Here is a 22,005-nt window from a genome sequence, read left to right as displayed (position 1 = left end):
ATTAAACCATGCCTCATATTGTAACAGGTTGTGCATTTCCCAAAGTAATGTCCATGCACATGGGTTGTTCTTTCCCAATGAACCTTGTAGCAAAACTGAAAGGATGGATGCCTTTGCTTTGCTTCCAACAATCCTAACAAATTTTGGACTTTTTTGGTATAAAAAGGTGACATGAGTACGAGTATGATATCTGGGGTAGAGAAATAGCATCACTCAGCAGTTTACACCTGCCGAAGTGTAATTGTTTGCAATAATTTCTTTGGATAAAAATACATTACCTTGGAGGATGCATAACTTTTTTACATCATGCATCTCATTTACATCCAGTTTCTGTTCCTCTTTCTTTGATGTTGCCCAAGTTTCCGCATTGTATAACAAAGCCGATCTCACAACTGCCTTGTGAATTCTTCCTTTTAGTTTCAGCAGTACTTTTCTATCACTCAATGCCCCACTGCACTTCCTCCATTTATTCCAATCAGAACTAATCCGTTGCTTAATTGCCATTTCCATATTTCCATCTTTTGTCACCACTGACCCCCAGATACTTGAAGCTACTCACTTTCTCCATATCTTCACCCATAATCTTTACACTTCCAGCCCGATCCTCTTCCCGAGACTCAAACTGACAATCCATATACAGGCAGTCCCCGGGTTACGAACGCCCGACTTACGAACGCCCGTACTTATGTACCGACCTCCGTAAAGCCTATTATTAAAAAAATTGTTTTTTTGTTTTTTTAAATATTTTGATTTTTGTTTTTTTTGTTGTATACAGAATCGAGGCTCGTGAAAGAGCTAACATTTATCACACAGAAAAAAAATCAAACAGACACACAAAGCATATAATAAGGGGAGCGGTAGACAAGAGAAATATGAGAAAAGTTCTGTTCAAGCCACCCTTGATGTTTACAATAAGAAAATTGACCAGCACCAGGTCCATCCTCTCCAGCACCAGGTCCATCCTCTCCAACACCAGGCCCATCCTCTCGGAGAGATATATCAAGGTATGATCGTTTCAAGGTTTGCAAGACATCAATTGGAACGAGAGTAAGTGTTAACCTTTAATCATTATCTTTTCTTTTCTATCTAAACAGTTTAAGAAATGTTTCTTCCATGTTTTTTATACCTATAGATGTTTTAGGTAAAATATATACTATATACTTAGACAAACATTTAACTAATTGACGCTAGATATGAACCGTACATAACTGTTCCGACTTACATACAAATTCGACTTACAGACAGACTTAAAAACGGAACTCGTTCGTAACCCGGGGACTGCCTGTATTGAGTCTTTGATCTACTGATCTTCATTCCCCTATCTTCCAGTGCTTTTCTCCAATTCTTCAGATACTCAGTCATATTGCCATCATCCCCACCACATAGCTCAATGTCATCTGCAAACACCATTGACGATGGCACTTTCTGTCTCACTTACTCAGTTCGAACATCCATGACAGTCGGTAAGAGGAAAGGGTTCAGGGGTAATCCTTGGTGCAATCCAACTTCAACTTCAAAACTCTCAGTCCCTCCCACACTTATTTATTCGTATGCAGCCTGTAGCTGCTTGGCTGCATCATTTTCTGGGCGCATGGCTGTTCTGCTGATGCAATGCCCCCTTACCAGCTGGATGGCACTCATTTTGCCGACTTCGGAAGGATGAGAGGCCGAGTCGACACGCCTAGTGTTAATTTGCCGCAGTGTTAATTGTTACTTGAACTCAATACCCAAGGATTCTTAAGACAGCCACCTTAACCGTGAAGCCAAGGCATTTGAAGTATAAAAAAACCACCTTTAGAGGCCATTTTTCCCCGCAAGCGGGGGTTGGCCTTTTTCAGGGACCGTGGTTTTTGTTGTTTTTCGGTCCCCTTTTTGAAGCAATGTTTTACGGCCGGATGCCCTTCCTGCCGCCAACCCTTTTTGTCGCCTTTTACGACAAGCAGGGAATTACCAGTGAACTGGTACTCAATTAGCCGACCTCGGAAGGATGACAGGCTGAGTCAAACCCCCTGGCGTTAATTCAGCGATCGACCGGGATTCGAACCCAGGATCCTAGGATCCTAAGCTGGCACCCTAGCCTCTAGCCCAACACCAGGGCTAAATGGGTGAGTATGCCAAAGGCATTTGAAGTATGAAGCCACCAAATTAGTTATGCATTCTCCACCCCAAAAAAAGTGAAGCCACCTTAACCGTGAAGCCACCAAATTCTTCAGGCATTTCCCCACACTGCTTCTTACTCTTGTCTGGCACTCCTTGTGTATGTCCTGTACTAGTCATACATACTTCTCAGGGACTCCACAAATTATTGCACAAATCAAACCTCCTCCAGAGGCACCTGGTTATATGCCTTGTCTATATCAATGAATACAAACATTATGTTGCTTTGAAGTTCCCGGTATTTTTCTTTCCTGGTCTCAAAACACAAAGGGCATTTTGTGGTGCTTCTTCCAGGCTATTAGCTGTTATTTGGTGGAGCAAAAAGTCAACTGAGCTTTATAGATATTTAAATATAGCATGCATCCTTGTGTACCACGTTGTGTGAACTGAGCCGTGTTGTTCGTTCATTCCACCATAGGAGGGTAATTAAATAATTACATTTTGCAAGCAACATGCAAGATTCTCCACAGTAAAATTATAAAACGGGACATTATAAAATGAAACATATCGGTTCAAATTTAAAAAATCGAGGATTTGGTTTGTACATTGAATTTGTAGATTTGGAAGTTGTTTTGAGTCTTGTGAAGGAAAACTGCAAACATCTGGTCTCGAACTACCAACCTTGGCCTATTTTCACGTTGAACTCGCTGTCGCTTCAGCATTTGTCTGCCCCCTTTCACGAGATTCGGTGTGCATGTGCTTGGGGTATTTTGGGCTCCTAATTCCATTTTATTTGTCTCATAAGTTGAAAGTGTTGTTTTCAAAATCTGCATAATTGTAAGCCTAATTAATCATTCTTTTTCCCTTTAATTTGCAAAAAAAAAAACAATGCTTTTTTATGTGAATCCAATCGGTGAAATGCGAGAAGTGGTTCATCTGTTCCACGGTTATTGGCAAAAGGCATGTAATTCATACTTTATTTATTCCCTTGGTTTCGTGGTTTAATAGTATTGTTCTCTTTTATGCAAACATCCTGCAATCATTAAACTTGATTTTTCACCAAATGGAATATTTTCAGTTCAGAAAGACTTGTGAAATATAAACTGCTCAATAACAATGTGGTTTAAAAAATATTACTGATCATACAAACCTCATTTTCCTTTCCTTCCCCATACTTTTGTTTCCCATTTTTCCTCTCTGGTACATTCCCAGTTATACCCTGCTTATTTATTACCTCCGCCATCAAAGGTGGATGGGGGTTGTTTTCACCCCTGTCTGTCTGTCTGTCCGTTTGTGAACAAAATATCTCAAAAAGTTGTGGACGGATTCGGACAAATTTGGCAGAGATGTATGTCACAAGGACGAAATTATTAGATTTTGGTGAAGATCCCGATTCGGATCCGGCTACTAGAATTTTTAAAGCGATTCTTCACCATTGGGAAATAAGGCCAAAAACGATACATAGCGGGATATCTCAAAAGGTTATGGACGGATTTGGACGAAACTTAGTGGACCGGTTGGGTGTCTAACAAGGACGATTCAATTCTATTTTGGTGAAGATGTGAATATGGATTCGGATATGATAATTATTTATTTTTTAAAGTGAGTCTTCACCATTGGGAGATAGGGCCAAAAACGATACATAGCGGGATATCTCAAAAGGTTATGGACAGATTTGGACGAAACTTAGTGGAGCGGTTGGGTGTGACAAGGAAGAATCGATTCCATTTTGGTGAACATCCGGATCCGGATCCATCTCGTATAATTTTTTACGTGATTCTTCACCATTGAGTGATATGGCCAACCAGGTGGAGGTATGCTCTCTACTGAGTGCCGTTCTAGTTTAAAACATAGATTACTATTACTAATATTGATAACTGTCCATATTTGAGTACTTATCCATCTTACTTATCCATATATTGGAGTAACTGTTCATAACTTAAAGTTGGAATATAAATAGTGGTTTAAAAAAGGTTTATCATAAAGTCAGGTGAATAAATCGGTTGCTAGTCCTGACTTGTAATTGTATGAGGTAGATGACCATATTATTAATATTTCCTATAATTTCGTATTTAGGCCAAGTATTTAAATTTTCTAGATAGTTGCTGGAAGTTTTATAAACTTGGGGAATAATGAAAGGAAAGACGATGTAATATTGGCTTTAACTACGCACCCTAAGCAAAAACCTCTCTCTTCCTCGTAGCTACAGAGGCTGCACCTTGCGGGGCTGGAGCTTGTATCGCTGAGAGTGCTGATCAGGAAGCTCAGCAGGTGCAACTGCAGGTCCAACAGCAGCAAATAGAGGAGTCGTGGGAGCATTTAGCAAAGGTGGGCTTACAAAACCTATACTATTGCAACTGCCACATGTCAGGAAATGATAACCACGACATTGGGATTTTGTAATGTGCACTGTTGTTTTGTCAATATCAGAACTAACTTGACTGTCACCTGGTAGAGCGCATTCCTCCGCCAGGCTCAACAGTTTATGTTTTGTATCCCACTGATAGGCCAGATCTGGTTTCGGACTTGAACCAAAATGTAATCTGCTTGTTCTTGTTGCCTAACTAACTCATCTTGCCAAACCTAACTAAAATTTCCAACTTTTTAACTATCATGGTATACAGTATATCGTTTTTGACTATCACTCAATGGTGAGGATCCCTGGTGTTGGGCTAGCGGCTAGGGTGCCGGCTTAGGATCCTAGGATCCTGGGTTCGAATCCCGGTCGATCGCTGAATTAACGCCAGGGGGGTTGACTCAGCCTGTCATCCTTCCGAGGTCGGCAAATTGAGTACCAGTTCACTGGTAATTCCCTGTTTGTCGTTAAAGGCGGCAAAAATGGTTGGCGTCAGGAAGGGCATCCGGCCGTAAAACATTGCTTCAAAAAGGGGACCGAAAAACAACAACAACCACGGTTCCCGAAAAAGGCCAACCCCCGCTTTGCGGGGAAAAATGGCCTCTAAAGGTGGTTTATATACTCAATGGTGAGGAATCGCCTAAAAATTCAAACTACAACTCCTACTACTACTATTGCTTCAACGGCTTCAATTATTCCCATCATCGTAGGGGGTAGGTAGGAAACATTTTCATGTCCCAAATTCTTTCACAAATGGGTTGGCCTGGCCTGACATTTGAACGGTGACAGGAATTAATTATAATTCACCCATAACTCACCTACTTCACGAAGAACATCGTATGGTCTAATGCTAGCACACAGTACACCAATTTTTCTGTTTACCAAGGAATGATGCTCACATTGATGCATGCATGTGAAACACCAGGTTGGCAGTTTATAGCTAGCATGACATTTAAACCCAGGTTAGATAGCTCAGAGGCATGTGCACATACCTCTAAGCTATCCTGCCAGCCCACTGAGGATGCTCCTTGCTAATGGCTAGATATGTGTTTGGAATCAGATAATAATTTATTAGAAGCATAAGGTAATTGATAATGATAATAATCATGTAGTAATTGATGTAGAATTATTTCGATGCAAAATATTGACTTTATTACCTCTGCCACTGAAGGTGGACGGAGGTTATGTTTTCCTATTAATAATCCTGCCGTTGGGGTACAGATAGATGCTCCAGGTGTGTGTGTGTACGTGTGTGCATCAAGCTGTGAATTCCATGAATGTTCGTGTGTGTAGTTAGTGCTGGGTGCTGCAACGGTGCTTCCTGTTGCTGATGCTGTGCTGGGTGGTGCCGTTTCTGGGCCATTGCCTGTTTGTCTGTGAGCAGGATATCTCAAAAAGTTATCGACAGATTTGGACGAAACTTGGTGGACATGTGTGTCAGAAGGACGAATTGATTTTATTTGGTGTGGATCCGGATCTGGATACGATCATTTTTTTAAATTCTTCAAGTGATTCTTCACCACGATGAGGCCAAAAACGATGTATAACATGATGGCTTAAACAGTTAAGGACGGATTCAGATGAAATTGGGTGAGTAAGTTGCGTAGGTAAAAAGAACAAGCCAATTCCATTTTGGTTGAGGTACAGATTCAGATCCGGCCTATCAGTGGCATACAAAACGTAAACTGTTCAGCCTGGCGGAGGGAGGTATGCACTCTACCGAGTGCAGTTTTAGTTCAAAACAGTTTTTTAAAGATTATTTCCTTGCACTATGCTCAGTTGAGACTACCTTTGTTCTTTGGGTTTTCTTGTGTGCAGGACCTTCATGAATTGGATAACTTGGTGGTGGAATTTGCTCAGGTGGTCTATGTAAGTTTGTTGTTTATGTTAAATGTGTCTCCAAGTCATTGCATTGGGTAGATAAAAATAACAGAATCATTCATGTACAGCCCATCATCTATCATGTTGTGCTTTAGATAAAATGCATTTGGGTGAAGTTGAGTATGATGTGACTGAAGCCACATATTCAAAGAATGCAGGCATAGCAGATGCAAAATGTTATTTTAAGTGCAGGTCTTTATTGTTCAACAGGTGCAGCAGGAGAAAATGGACAGTATCACGGAGAACGTGGAACGAGCGTCAGATAATGTGGCTGAAGGCACACAACAGCTCGGAAAGGTAACGGTCTGTCATTGGTCAGCCAACCTCTGCGGATCTGCTTTATGAAGCAATGTGATTCGTCAGTTCAGTTAATTTCACTTAAGTCGGCTTTTACTCTTTTATTTGTTTATTTTGTGAACACATTTTAATTACAATATGTTAATAATTCTGCCATGGGGGTATAGGTGTGTGTGTGTGTGTGTGTGTGTGTGTGTGTGTGTGTGTGTGTGTGTGTGTGTGTGTGTGTGTGTGTGTGTGTGTGTGTGTGTGTGTGTGTGTGTGTGTGTGTGTGTTAGTTACGTGGTCCTCCCGGTAACTACCTGGTCTCGGTGACCCCCGGACCGTGGGAGGCACCCCGCCAAAAAAAAAAAAAGATATATACGCTTTTCGTAACGCAATCAATATTGTTACTGATCGCGGTTTAGGATGTTGTTTGCCGAGCGAAGGCTCCGCGACCGAACAGTTGTTCCCCGACTCACCCGATTCACCCAGAACTTTGGCCGTATCGCACCGCAGCTGCCCAATCTTGAAAAGACTAAAACGACGAATGCAAAGAGGAAGACGAAGGCAAAGAAAGGTTTGGAAATACTACTAAATTTATTTACTATTTACACACATAAGCAAAAAGAAAGCAGTCACGTTTATTTACAACACATAAGACGCAGGTGACACAGTGCAAATACTAGCTTACCTACAGTCTTAATTAACCCCGGGACAGAACAAACAAAAGACAGACTCACACGGGGAATGATGACAGGAGTTGGCTGGAAGGAGAGGATGGCCTGGAGCTGTATTGTGCAGCACGATTGGCGCGTTTAGCAGCCGCCGTTCCTTCGCGGCCCTGCTCAAAACCGCCGTCCAGGCCCCAAGCGGCTGTTGGGGGTTGTTGCTGCTGTGGCCGCCGCTGCTCTTCCAGGATTACAACAGGCTTTGTGCTTTCTGGGATGTCCTCTCCTTGGATGTTCTCTTGGTCCAATCACTCCTCACCACCGACCACTCAACGCAACCAACGCAACCACTGACCACCACAACGCAACCACTGACGACCAAAACCACACAACTCCGCTCTGCTTCTTGGACCCTCTCTCTTCTCCACTCTTGGGGGAGCGTCGCGCTGTGTGTTATATAGGCCCCGCCCCTCAACCTTTTCGAACCTCCCCGATCGCTCTTCCTCCGCCCTCTCTAACCAAACCCCTGGCTCATGGTTGGTCGAGTGGGGCTGACTCACTCCTCCCCTCTATGACGAGGTGGAGACACGCCTTTCTTCTCCGACCCTGCCTCGTGGTCAATGGCGGTTATTGGAGGGGAGGTAATTGCCAAACGACGAAAAGGGGAATGGAGGTTTTGGGAATGGGAATGAAGGGAATCTATCTCTTTCACTGGTGCAATGGAGTACTTCAATTAATGGGAGACACAGCCTTACCCTAAAACACAGAATAAGATATAACTATCGAACAGGGGTATTCTATTATTGGCTGACGTGTATGCTTGTGGACTAATTATGGGATGCCCTTTCACCTTTACACAGCTCCGGAGGCAGGGGGCGCAGAATAAACAATAATAATAATTCACACAATCAAAAAAAATATACAGTCCTCATATCCGCAACACTGCACCCTCCTCCTCTTAGGCACGTCCCGGGCCTACAACTTTTTATTTAGTGTGACACGTAGGTGTAGTTCCCTCTACTTTTAACCTGACCCTGAGTGCGACAGTTTTAAAACATAAATAAATGTGTCCCGCTGCTCCATTGCACCCTGCCTAACAGACTTACGCCCACAGTTAACCGAATTGCGGAATGGTCTTCAAACTACACACTGACGGTGGGGAGCATTATTTACAATGACGCTATTTTTATTTACAAAACTAACCCAGGACCTGTGATTGTTCTTTCTGGGGGGGAGACAGTCTGCTCTGCATCAATGCACCATGAAAGCACCCAAAAACACACCAATACACCCCCAAGCACCAATCGGTGCAGTCACCATTGTTCAAGAAAATAAAACCAACAACCCCTAACCCTGCAGGTGATCTCTTGCTCTTCGGCTCCCTCTGCTGGTTATTATTATTTGTTCTTCCAGATGTTGTCTTTCTTTCATTCTCTTACTGGCGGCCTATTTGCAATAAAGTGTGCCCAACGTGTCCATTTTATTTTCTTTATTTATGGCCCACAGGGCCGACTACGTGTGGTTCACCTGTGGGGCATCGGTGCCCTGTGGCCAAGGTCCGCCAGCAAGATTTCGGGCCCTCATGGCCGGTTCCAGCAGAGGGGCCATGCCCCAACCCATGTGGTCCATAAGTGGTGCTCGGCCACAGACATGTGGTCCATAATGTGGTGCATCGATGCAGACAGCTGGTTCTGAGAGTGCCGGGCGCACAATGGCCGACTCACGCACGCTCCCCTTGGCGCCCAATGGCGCACAGGTCATGTGGGAGACAAAAGGGGGACAAGAGAAATGAGCAAGGGATGGGTAAGGTCACAAGGGTACACGTCAATAAGGCAATGCAAGGCGAAATGCGCACGGAGAGCGAAATGAGAAAGCTCGTCCCTACCGTACGTCACCCCCCTGTCACCTACACTACCCTTGCCCTTACCCCATATTTACAAAATCTACCCATTTACAAATTCGTCACTACTGTCACGTCTTCCCCATATTTCTCCTATACCAAATTAGTCTCCACAATCCCTCTACTTCAAAATTTGCCATCACCAAATTCATCATCAATCCTCATAAGGAGGAAGAGATGGAACATCAAAGCACAATGTCACACCCACGTCATGATGCGTCTCACAATCCAAACATTTGCATCATAAAAAATAATCAAAACATGGCATGGTGTGGAGTACCTGTCACCTCAGGTGAGTGGATGCAGATGGTGCTAGGAGACTCCAATCCTAACTATCCTCTAAATGACCTTAACACACTTTACACTACCCGGGGTCTCTCCCTGCCAATCCATTGGCCAACTTACACTATGGGTTCTAAAAACCAATTCCCATTGACCAAACTGTGGTGCTTCTCAATTTGGGGTCTCACTCCCCCGATTCATCTCCCGGTGCCCTTGCACAATTTCTGGGCTGTGACGTGTAGCTCTCCCAGCAGGTCTACCCACCTGCACACCTCCACCACTGTAGTTGCCACCCGAGCTTACCTAGCTCCTCACCCTAACCTAACTAACTGGGGAAGACCCCTCCTGGCTCTGTCACCCCACTCGGTGCCCCCTGACACTGGGCTACCCGGGTCCGTCCTCCGGATCCTCGGGCCCCATCCACAACAACTACTACCGGCTCCCAGAGCCCACCTGCGGCCTCACCTGGCCGACATCCTCACAGTGGTGGAGCGCCCAACCAACTACACACACTAACAGGCTACACGCCCAGCCATTTCCACAACACTAATGCACCCATCCAAAGACCATTCTTTCACCCGCACCACAGATGCCAATATCCAACCACAATTTACCTGTACCCTCTACTTAACACTTACACTACCCGCCCCGGGTATTCGTGATGGGGGTCCACCCTTCCCCCATTCACACCTCCGCACCATCCACTCCACTCCATTGTTTCCACCATACTCACTCCACGACCATCCATTCCAATACTCCATACCATTTATTCCATACACCTGTCCTCAATTCACCTGTCGTTGCACACCTGTGCAATCATACCTGGTGCAACCTGCACCCTCCTCCTCTTCCTAGACCATTTGGTCAACACAATACACAATCACCTTCACTCACTCATACACTGCTCCATCCACCTGTTCAGTTGCACAGCTGTGCAATCACACCTGTTCAATCCTCAAACACACGGCATCATCTCTTCTAACTACTCCCCTCTGAAACTTGCGCTTCCCAGTCGTCCCTTTAAACTATTGCGCTCCCACGTCATTATCCTCCACGCTACTCTACCTGCGTCCCCACTACAGGTATCCATGTCACTAACTAACCTTAACGTTACCTAATGTCATCTTCTAGGGCCCTACACACAATATCCTAACCCACCCGGGCTAGTTTTCACTGCCATACACACCATAAGCTAGTGCTCCTTTGCCCCCCCCCCCCCCCCCCCCCGTCTGTGAGGGATGGTGGATTTGCCATCCCACCACATCGGGGAGGTCCTACTATCAATTTGGCACACCAAATTTCAGCCAATCAAAAATTTTGCCAATCATCTGCCAATCACCGTACCAATCATCAATTTTTGCTTTTTTTTCTAATTTCGGGGCCAAAACACTATCCTCATCACTCGTCTCCTTATTAGATCCTCTCGGTGCGCCAATTCCCTTCTAAAGCTCGGCTTCGTACAGCCGAGCAATGATGCGGGTTGTTTTGTGCCAGCGGCTGGATACGTCCGGCACTCGGTGCAGGGACGGGGGCTTACCCGTGCCGAGATCCCACGCACCACCTCGGCGCGGAGCCATCCAATTTCCCGATCTCGACCTGCCGGAACGTCTCAATAAAAAGTGGTCGCCATGACGACCCTTCCTATCGGGCTGCCCGCTCCGCCTAGTTGAGCACGGACGCGGCCGTTCCAAGCGAGGCCCAGCGTGGATCGCGTACGGCGGTCCTTTCGAACCCGCCGTGGCTCGGATCCCCGCTGGTTCTCGCGGCACGCGAAGCCCGGCACGCACCGAGGGCCCGATTCGGCTAAAAGTCGCTCTAACCGCTAACCCGGTTACCATCGATGCCTCACCTGGATGCTTACACGCATACGCTACCCCTTTCTTGCTCATACCTCCAGCTGTTCCCATGCTCCTCGTACCTTCCCTTACACACCTCGGTACACTCATTCCGCTCACAGACTTGGTCACACACCTGACCACCGAACACCTTGGCACACATTCGTCGCTCGCACACCTCACCAACACACCTCCTCGCGCCCCTTCCTCGGTCATCTCCTCTGTGACAATTACAGGTGTGCTCTCACTCGCACACCCAACCACGTGCCTCACAACCAACTCAAGTGTGCATTCCCACACACGCTCTACCATTCCAGGTGTGCATCCTTCCATTCCAGGTGTACATCCTCGCTCACCTGTCACAACCAACTCACGCTCCGTGTCGCTCTCACTACTTTCACCTCTACTCTTGACAGCGCACTCACCCTTACTCTCGACAGCGCACTCTTTCCTCATGCACCCGTCCGTTACACACCTTTCTTGCGCACACTCTTGCGCACACTCTCCCGTTACATCCTCTGTAACACTCACCACAGGCGTGCATTCTCCCTCACTCTTGACAGCGCACTCTTTCCCCATGCACCTGTCCGTTACACACCTTTCTCGCGCATCCTCTTGCGCACACTCTTTCGTTACTTCCTCCGTAACACTTACCACACCGCGCCTCCATGTACCCCCTCGCACACGCGCTACGACCGACTCGCTCTCGACAGCACACTCACTGGTCGGCGCGCACTTTTTCCTCACACACCCCATGGTCGGACATTCTCGCACACCTCTTTTTTCGCACACCAGACCTGTCGCACACTTCACCAACGGCCTTTCACGAACACCCGGATCCAAACCAATCCCCAAGCCGACTGAAGCTTTCCTCACATCATATACATTGCCGAATATTTCGCCACTCACCTTGGCACCTCGTCTCCGCACCTCCTTTGCCACCTGCAAACTCTTTATTTGGTTAGTGAGCAGCACATCATGAGTTGAGCACTGACCTTGCACATATTCCATTACTTCCTCCTTTATCTCCCTCTTAGTTTCCCTCCGTCTCTTCTTAATTTCACTCACCCCCTCTTCCACCTCCTCTAATTTTTCCTTTACCTCCTTCATCTCCCGGTGCGCCCCCTCTATCTCTTCCTCTAACGCCACCTTAACCGTTTCTATGTGCGTCCTCACCTCTCGGTCCTTCGTCTCCATTACTTCTGTCACCTCCTCCAACTTCTTCGTCAACCCCTCATGTACCATCTGACATTCCTTTTGTGTTGCTATTAATTCGTTTTTAATGTCCTTTTGTGTCGCTTTTAAACCCCCGATGATTGCAGTGTTCTTTTCCACTTGGTCCGCTAGTTCCCTTTGTCCGACTGTCAGCTGTTCTACTCCCTTCGTCAGACCCTCTATTCCCCCCTGTAACCTAGCCGTATTATTCCTCACCTCTTTCTCCATACGCTTCTCACCTCGCTTTACCTCCTCGCGTAGCCCCGAAACCTCCTCACCTACACCTCGTCGTATCCCCTCTTTCATCTCCTCCATCTCTTTTGTAGATGCCACCCTCATCTGTCCCAATTCATCCCTCTGAGCATCCAGTTTACTTTCTAACCCGATTTGCACCTCCTCTATCTGGTTCCCCATTCGTTTGATTTCCCGGGCAGATTGTTCCCCTATTTCCCGCAATTTGTCCTCCATCCTATTTTCTAACCCCATTAACCCATTTTTTACCCCCTCTAACTGATTCTCCTGGGCAGCCATTCTATTTTCCACCCCCGTTAACCCATTCTTTATCTCTTTTATCCCGTTGTCTAACCCCTCAAAATTATTGTCTAACTTCTCACCGGTACCCCTCGCTTCGTCCCTCATTGCTCCCAATTGCTCACCCTGAGCATCCATCCGGTTCCCCATTTGTCCCATCTTTGCTTCTAGCCTCTCCATAAGGGCCCCCATTTGTAACATAAAAAGGTTCGAATCCACCAGCGGCGCTGCTACGGGCGCGGTCGCCGTGGCCATGTGCGAGGCGCCATTTTGCGCGCCCGTAACCTCGTGCGCGAGAGCGCCATTTTGTGCGCCTGATACCCCCTCAACCACATTGCCAATGTTCTCCTCCTCTCCTTCCTCCACATACATTTCCCCGAGGTCCTGGGTCGATTCCACCCCGTCTATCTCTAGCTCACCCACCGGCATCCGATCGCCTTGACCAGCCATGGTGCGATTTCAAAATTCGGGTTTTATTTCTTTAAAACACAATTTTTCAGCAGCTCGTAATTTTGAGCGCGTTAAGCGCGCTTCGGGCCTCGAATCTCACTCCTCGACACCAATTGTTACTGATCGCGGTTTAGGATGTTGTTTGCCGAGCGAAGGCTCCGCGACCGAACAGTTGTTCCCCGACTCACCCGATTCACCCAGAACTTTGGCCGTATCGCACCGCAGCTGCCCAATCTGGAAAAGACTAAAACGACGAATGCAAAGAGGAAGACGAAGGCAAAGAAAGGTTTGGAAATACTACTAAATTTATTTACTATTTACACACATAAGCAAAAAGAAAGCAGTCACGTTTATTTACAACACATAAGACGCAGGTGACACAGTGCAAATACTAGCTTACCTACAGTCTTAATTAACCCCGGGACAGAACAAACAAAAGACAGACTCACACGGGGAATGATGACAGGAGTTGGCTGGAAGGAGAGGATGGCTTGGAGCTGTATTATGCAGCACGATTGGCGCGTTTAGCAGCCGCCGTTCCTTCGCGGCCCTGCTCAAAACCGCCGTCCAGGCCCCAAGCGGCTGTTGGGGGTTGTTGCTGCTGTGGCCGCCGCTGCTCTTCCAGGATTACAACAGGCTTTGTGCTTTCTGGGATGTCCTCTCCTTGGATGTTCTCTTGGTCCAATCACTCCTCACCACCGACCACTCAACGCAACCAACGCAACCACTGACCACCACAACGCAACCACTGACGACCAAAACCACACAACTCCGCTCTGCTTCTTGGACCCTCTCTCTTCTCCACTCTTGGGGGAGCGTCGTGCTGTGTGTTATATAGGCCCCGCCCCTCAACCTTTTCGAACCTCCCCGATCGCTCTTCCTCCGCCCTCTCTAACCAAACCCCTGGCTCATGGTTGGTCGAGTGGGGCTGGCTCACTCCTCCCCTCTATGACGAGGTGGAGACACGCCTTTCTTCTCCGACCCTGCCTCGTGGTCAATGGCGGTTATTGGAGGGGAGGTAATTGCCAAACGACGAAAAGGGGAATGGAGGTTTTGGGAATGGGAATGAAGGGAATCTATCTCTTTCACTGGTGCAATGGAGTACTTCAATTAATGGGAGACACAGCCTTACCCTAAAACACAGAATAAGATATAACTATCGAACAGGGGTATTCTATTATTGGCTGACGTGTATGCTTGTGGACTAATTATGGGATGCCCTTTCACCTTTACACAGCTCCGGAGGCAGGGGGCGCAGAATAAACAATAATAATAATTCACACAATCAAAAAATATATACAGTCCTCATATCCGCAACAATATGAATTCCAGTCAATAAGAAACCCCACACCAAGGATCCGGAGTAATCAATAATATATTCCCCCAAGGAATCAACAACAATCAATCACTAAGATGGCCATCTTACATATGTGTGTCCCCTTTCCCCACTCCCTTGGGTACTCACGACCCCTTTGGTCTCTGTCCCTCACAATGTCTCTGGGCCCCTCCTGACCAAGATGAAGGTCGGCTTCTCCGCACACGGGCGGTTGAACGAACCCCTGGCTGACATGCTCACAAACGTGCACGTCACGTACCGGGAACAACGGTTGCAGCGCACACCTCCTTGCCAAGCAAAGCGGGCAAAGCAACGCGCGGCTTGTCCAGCGCGCGAGGCCCAAGGTGCGACCCGTACGCGTCCTTGTAGACGGTGAGGCGAACTGTGTAGGACGCTTGGTTCCGTGCACGAACCCACGGCACTTGATGTGTCAAGGGGTAATTCCGTTCGCCAGACGGGTTTTCCAACGCAGCGTCAGACGCTGCTCAATATCGATACCCTCGCCTCGGAGCTCGGCGAGGAAGAAGAAGATCGTCGCTTCTCCAGGACCTCGTGTCTTTCTCCTTCCGTTTCCGGTCTCCTTTTCCCCAGAAGGGCTCCTGACCCTTTAATCACAACAACCTTTAATCGACTACACATTGATAAGCAAAGACCTGAATAGTAATTCACATGAATTCATAACTGTGTGTGTGTGTGTGTGTGTGTGTGTGTGTGTGTGTGTGTGTGTGTGTGTGTGTGTGTGTGTGTGTGTGTGTGTGTGTGTGTGTGTGTGTGTGTGTGTGTGTGTGTGTGTGTGTGTGTGTGTGTCACACTCAAGCTGTGAATTCCATGCATGCTCATGTGTGTGTGTAGGCAATGCGGGGTGCTGCAGTGGTGCTGCCTGTTGCTGGTGCTGTGCTGGGTGGTGCCGTTGCTGGGCCATTAGGACTGCTCGCTGGCCTCAAGGTTGGGGGGCTTATTGCTGCATTCGGTGGAGGGCTTCTCGGGTTTACCGGAGGGCACGTCATACAGAAGCACCGGCAGAGGCGAGCTGATCAAGAGCTGCAGAAGCTTTCGTCGTCAAATTCTTCGTCATTTTCTTCCCCAACGTAACACTTTCATTCAAATCACTCTGCCTGTAACCTCTTATAGATGAGATTGTGTCTTATTGACTTATATTCTGCCACTGTTCTCCTTTTAAAGGTAGGTCATCTTTGAACATCTAGATTGGCAGGCAGACCGTGGCACGGAAATCTCCTGGGCCATTTGTATCGCTTGACAGTTCTGTGGGGTTTTCTCTTGTTATAATTGCCAAAAGGGTTTTTTTGGGGGGTTTTTTTTTACTTTGCTCTCAAGGGTGTATACACCATTGTGTCTGTGACACATCCTAAAAGTGCTGGATTAAAAACCACTCTAGTGAAATTGAGTGGTTCCTTGCTTTCCTGCTGGATAGCCATTTGTTTTGATCAACAAACATTTGCTCTTGGATGAATATTCCGTGATTACAGCTGTATAATATTACGATTGCAATATTATCTATTATTGTGGTGAAATTGATTAGTGGCAATTTATGCACAGATAACGCTGTCACTACAAATTTGTCATTTCATGTCGTTTTAAGATTTAGAAGTGTTTACCTCTTGACATCTGAAATTGAAGTCATTCATATTTTCCATGGAAATGGTGTTGTTTCTGGACAATGTTACTCTTTGACGCTTTGAGAATGTGAATAATGGTGCAATATTTGTAGTTAAGCATATTTTAGCTTGTGGGAGTTTAACTCTATTCTCTTGGTGGAAGAAATTGTGGTTTTCATGACAATCGCCTTTACCTTTATAAGCTTTTCCAATTAAAAAAAAATGAGCATAATGGTCGAATTATTGTATCTATCCCTTTTTGTGCAGGGAGAGCTCAGAGGAGTTCTTGCACACACACACACACACACACACACACACACACACACACACACACACAGGCACCAGACAACACCGGAAATTAAGACAAACAACGCTGGTGATCTTGGGCAGGGGAGGTGACGTCACTTCCGGGAGTACTACGGCTGTGGGTCAGGCCATCTCGTGGCGTCACTTTTTCTCCCTCGTCAGCTGAGCAATTATGGAAAAATCTAGCTGGCAATATTGTTAATTTTGATTGCTATAACTATTTTATTAAAGCACAAGCAAATGCAGGATAATCAAATGAAACATAGGGGCAATACCTCTGGTGCTCACCTGCTGGAATAAACAGTTTACTGCACAGATTAAGGGTATTTTACTCAAATTTCAATGGTTGCTGGAAGACAGGGCAGCATGTAGAATAATACTAACATAATCGCAAGACTTTATACAAACAAACCATGAAAAAAACCTATTTTGGGGGGAAACCCCCCTTTCCCCCAACCCCATATACCTCCTATGACCCCAACTTTTCTAATGCCTTGAACAAACATTGGTACATCATGGGTGATTAAGGTTGTGGTGAAGTTTCATCGAAATTGCGTGTGTAGTTTCTGAGAAGAAAGCAAATACATATTTTGGGGGGCAATCTCCCCCACCGCCCGTATACTCCTAAAGGGGCAGATTTTTTTAAATGCGTGAACATACGTTAGTACATCACTGGTGGTGAAGGTTGTGGTGAAGTTTCATCGAAATTGTGTGTGTAGTTTCTGAGAAGAAATAAGCAAATACCTATTTTGGGGGATCAAACCTGGACCCACTTTGACCCCCTTAGACCATGATTTTTTTAAATGCCGTGAACAATCTTTAGTCACAACACAACAAATATCATTAGTGCCAAGTTTGGTCGCAATCCCATCAGCGGTTTCAGAGAATAAGTTGCAAGTGTTTACTGACGGACGATGCGCCATCGCATCAGCTCACCTTGAACTTAATTCCAGGTGAGCTAAAAAATTAGAGAAACAATTGTAATGGCGATTTAAACCGATCGACAAAGAATGATCATTTTGTGGGGTCGCGTTTGACTGGCGATCTACTGGATCCGGAGATTATCGAGCTGTGAATTCACGGAGCAATGTTCTCCGTTCCTGATGAAGGCAAAACTGATGATCAAAGGTCTTTTTTGCTTCCGCCAACGAAGTCGCCACTTGCATGATGTGTTCAGGTTGTTCGTCCGTGATAGGTTTTCGTGACTGAGAAAACTTAAAAGCTGAAGGAATCCAAGTCAAACCTGGTACAGGTAAATATAATGATGTAAGGACAAACAGACTAAGTTATGAGGTCAGTCGTCCCGTTTGGGAAAAATTCTGTTATTGCGTTAACTTGTGAACCAGGGATGGGATTTTGACCAAACTTGGTATAAGTTTATATGATGATGCAAAGACGAACTGATTCGGCAAAGATGAACCCCGGATTACTGCTCCGACTCCAACTCCAACAGGAAGCCTTCTTCTTCTTCTTCTTCAAACAACTCACCCCCCCCAGAGTGTGGACCATTTATGAGCCTTGCCTGATTTACAGAGAGGATATGTATGAATTACACCTTCATATCTAATCCTCCCCCCAAGCCCTCTCCCTCCCACAGATCTCCCGATGTCCCTGCTCTCAAATGTTGTACTTGTGTGCTTCCCTCTCTCTCTCCATCTTGTCTCCCGCTCCCTTTATCTTATGTTTTATGTGTCAGTTTGTCTTTTTATGATTAATGTTAGCTCTTCCACGAGCCTCGATCTTGTATACAAAAAAAAAAAAAATCCCTTTGTCAACGATATCGCATCTCACAGAATACATGAGAAAAGGACAACTTCATTCTAATAGGTCCCTGGTTACAGGATTTGGGACGCCCTACAACATTCCCTCCAGGCTCCCCGTGGGACATGGATAGTACCACACCCGTGTCCGGCCCCACGTCAAAGTTCATCTAGACTCGCCGCCTGGCTCTTCCCAGTCTCCAAGGGGGGCGATTTCCACTGAGACCGGCCACACTTTCCCTTCTTGGTCCGACTTCAGCTCAGGGATCAAGTCCCTCCTATAGGCTGTCACAATGTAAATTGCCTGGCCTTGGGTGCTCAATTTTGACTGCAAGCAACGGCCCCATAGCTCATGGGCCTCCTTAGTGCTCCCTGCAGCCACTGGTCTTGAGCCTCCTGTTCTTGTATACTTACCTGCATACCTGTTCTTGCACCTGCATAACAAAAACAAAAACTTAAATCCAATGGGGCTCCAGCGAACACTTGCCCACAATGGCGTGTCCTTTTCTAATGGCAATGCCATTCTTTTCTAACCCCATATCCATAGGTGTTAACTCCCACTCTGAAAGTGTTGAGTCGCCAACTCCGAGCGCTGAGCCGACCCACAATGCGTCCAACACAAACACCCTGATTCCCGATGCAACCCGCACCAGGTCACACACCGTCGCAGGATCGACCTTGCAAGTCACTGGCTCAAACCTCTGCGAGTGCCTCTTTGTACCCCATTACCCCCAATTCACAACCCTACAACAACAGTGTTTTTATGTTGAAGGCTCGAGTCATGGACTATATAGTCCTCATTGAGGCCAGGCCTTAAATAAAAAAGCTGCATTGATAGAAAAGTGAAGAAAGAATCGTTTGAGTTTTTGAAGGAGGTAAAAAAAATCTGATGTTTGAAAAGGGGAAGGTCATAAGTGTTCGGAAAGACATAAGAAGATAAAGAGTTCCAGAGTTTGGCAGTGGAGGGGAAGAAACAAACATCGTAACGGCCCACCCTCTCGTGTTGCCAATGGCCACACAATAATCATGTGATGTAGTGGCTTGTCTCGCATTCCTTGGTCTCGCTAATGGTAGAGCTACAAGCAGCAAGTTCTTGGGAGCAGAAAACGAAGTAATATCTGTAGAAACGGGGAAAAGAGATAGGCAAATTTGCGGCATAATTCGAGTGGGTCGAGTTTGAGGTCAGATTTGGAGAGTTGATAAGTCGGATTACTTTGGATTCAATTCTGTCCAGTAAGTATGTGGAGCTAGAACCTCCCCAGATGTCAGAGCAGTACTCTATACAAGGACAAATCAATCATTTATATAGTTGAAGCAACTGTTCAGAGGAGAAGAATCTTTGACATCTGAACAGGAGTCCGAGTTTCTTCGAGGCAGACTTAGCTATTTGTGTAATGTGTGGATTACAGGATAAATTTGATGTTAGGGTAATACCTAGTAGGTTTATTGAATCGCATGATGTAATTGTTGGAGCTTTCAAAGGAGATTGGAGAGAAGAGAGGAGTTTCAGAGAGAAAGAGATGGGAATTTTTTTAAAGTTTTTTGAAGCATTAAACTTAACCTGATTACATTTGCCCCACTAGTCAGGTTCACGATGTTTTTTCGTTCAAAATCATGGTAGATTAGCAAACCTATACATTTTTGGAAACGTTATTACATGGAAAATCTGAAAATCAATGTTTACATTTGCCAATTCCGACCAATTCGATTCGACCAATCGACCAATTCCATTCGACCAATTCGACCATTCGACCAATCGCTTCGATCGACCATTCGATTCGATTCGATTCGATTCGATTCATCGAATTCGATTCGATCGACCATTCGACCAATTCGATTTGCCAATCAATTTGACCGACCTTTGCTTGTGTGGAACGGACTGTGAAAACGATGCGGACTATATTGTCGGATACGACACACAGGACAGTGATGACGAACTCTAAATGGCATATTCTGTAATCGTGTATGTTTGATGCCATTGACTGCCTGTGTATATTTTGTCATTGACTGCCTGTGTAGATGTGAAGTTATACTGACTGCATGTGTATATATGATTTTGCTGACTGCCTGTGTATGTTTGGTGATATGACTTATTGTGACACATTTTGATGTTATTAACTGCCTGTACAAAATGATAACATGTATTTGATTATGCAACTTATCGCGAATATAAAGACAGTATTTTGCAATTCAAAACCTTTAATTCGTGTCTTAGCATTCCCCATAGCACTAATTTGATACTTTCATTGGATTCCTTGTCCCTGAAAATATAGGTTTAGTATATTTTTAAAAGTTTTTAGGGTAATTAGAGGCAGAAATAGAACAAAATATGTATTTTACAGTGGCCATTTTGAAAATCCAAAATGGCCGCCATACAGGTATCTCTCCAAATGTAAACATTGATTTTTAGTTTCCTTATGCTATAACCTTTCCAAAAATGTATAGGTTTGCTAATCTACCATGATTTTGAACGAAATATAATTTATTGACATAGTGAACCTGACCACTGGGAAATATTGTGCAAATCCAAATTTATAGAGTTGGCTGTGATGAAACCAAATGTAGATTGAGTGAGGGAAGATGGAGCAGATGGGAAAAACATGGAGGAATGTATTGTCGAGTCATCAGCATATGAGTGCATTTGTTTATTTGTTGAAGAAAGACGGTCATTGATAAAAAGAAGTAAGAGTGTTGGAGACAGCACAGAACCCTGAGGAACACCGCTGTTGATAGGGAAGGAGGGAGATGTTGAACCATCAACAATTAGAGATAGAGCGGGCAGAGAGAAAGCTCAATATGAGAGGGCAGAGTGGAGGAGGGAAAGCCGAAAGAGGGAAGCTTGGATTTCAGACCCTGATGATTTCTGAGTTAAGTATGATGACTTTCAGGAAGAAGAAGAAGCCTTACCACCAACTTCGACCGATTCCGGAATTGTTTGATTATTTGTGTTCAAATGTCTGGTAATTGTTTTGTAATCATCTATGCGAACGTGTACTTGTATATAACTGTCATTAATCAAAAAGGCTTTGGCACTACAGAGTGATGTAAAAAAAAAACCATCTTCTTTCTTCCCCCCCCCCCCCCCCCCCAATTTTTTGTTGCCTAAAACACTCCCAGGCACTCACTGACGAATCTCTGGAAGTTTGACGAAGATCCGTTGAGTTATCTCTGAGAAAAATGGCGACACAGACAGACAGACACACACACCGACAGACCAACAGCTCTCTTATATAGTAGATACCTGCAGCAAGTTTGGCTTGGATCCCTTCAGCCGTTCTCAAGTTATCGCGGTAATGAAAACCTGTCATGGACAGCCAGACGGACAACCCAAACACATAGTGCCTCTGGCGACTTTGTCTGCAGAGGCATAAAAACAAAAATGGGCTCATCCTTGGTCAGCCCGCTTTTCCTTGCAGTTCTTAAGCCCCCATGAGTTCTTAAGCCCCCATTTGTTTTGGCCTGCTAAAAAATGATATTAAAGTATACTGTATAA

General features: G+C 45.6%; 1 protein-coding gene across 11 annotated transcripts in view; it reads left to right on the top strand.

Moving 5' to 3' along the window:
• LOC137433956 (syntaxin-17) overlaps positions 1 to 16,678 on the top strand; it is a 28,497-nt gene extending 11,819 nt beyond the window's left edge. For all 11 annotated transcript variants that reach the window (XM_078785907.1, XM_078785904.1, XM_078785908.1 and 8 more), the window contains 4 exons: positions 4,301 to 4,425; positions 6,272 to 6,322; positions 6,545 to 6,631; positions 15,683 to 16,678. In XM_078785907.1, the coding sequence (XP_078642033.1) occupies positions 4,301 to 4,425; positions 6,272 to 6,322; positions 6,545 to 6,631; positions 15,683 to 15,922 (503 nt within the window). In that variant the 3' untranslated portion in view covers positions 15,923 to 16,678. The remainder of the gene's footprint in view (positions 1 to 4,300; positions 4,426 to 6,271; positions 6,323 to 6,544; positions 6,632 to 15,682) is intronic.
• The last annotated feature ends 5,327 nt before the right edge of the window (positions 16,679 to 22,005 follow it).

Source organism: Myxine glutinosa, chromosome 10 (assembly GCF_964187855.1).
Source record: "Myxine glutinosa chromosome 10, kmMyxGlut1.1, whole genome shotgun sequence".
NCBI lineage: Eukaryota > Metazoa > Chordata > Myxini > Myxiniformes > Myxinidae > Myxine > Myxine glutinosa.
This window is presented reverse-complemented; position numbering and strand designations above follow the sequence as displayed.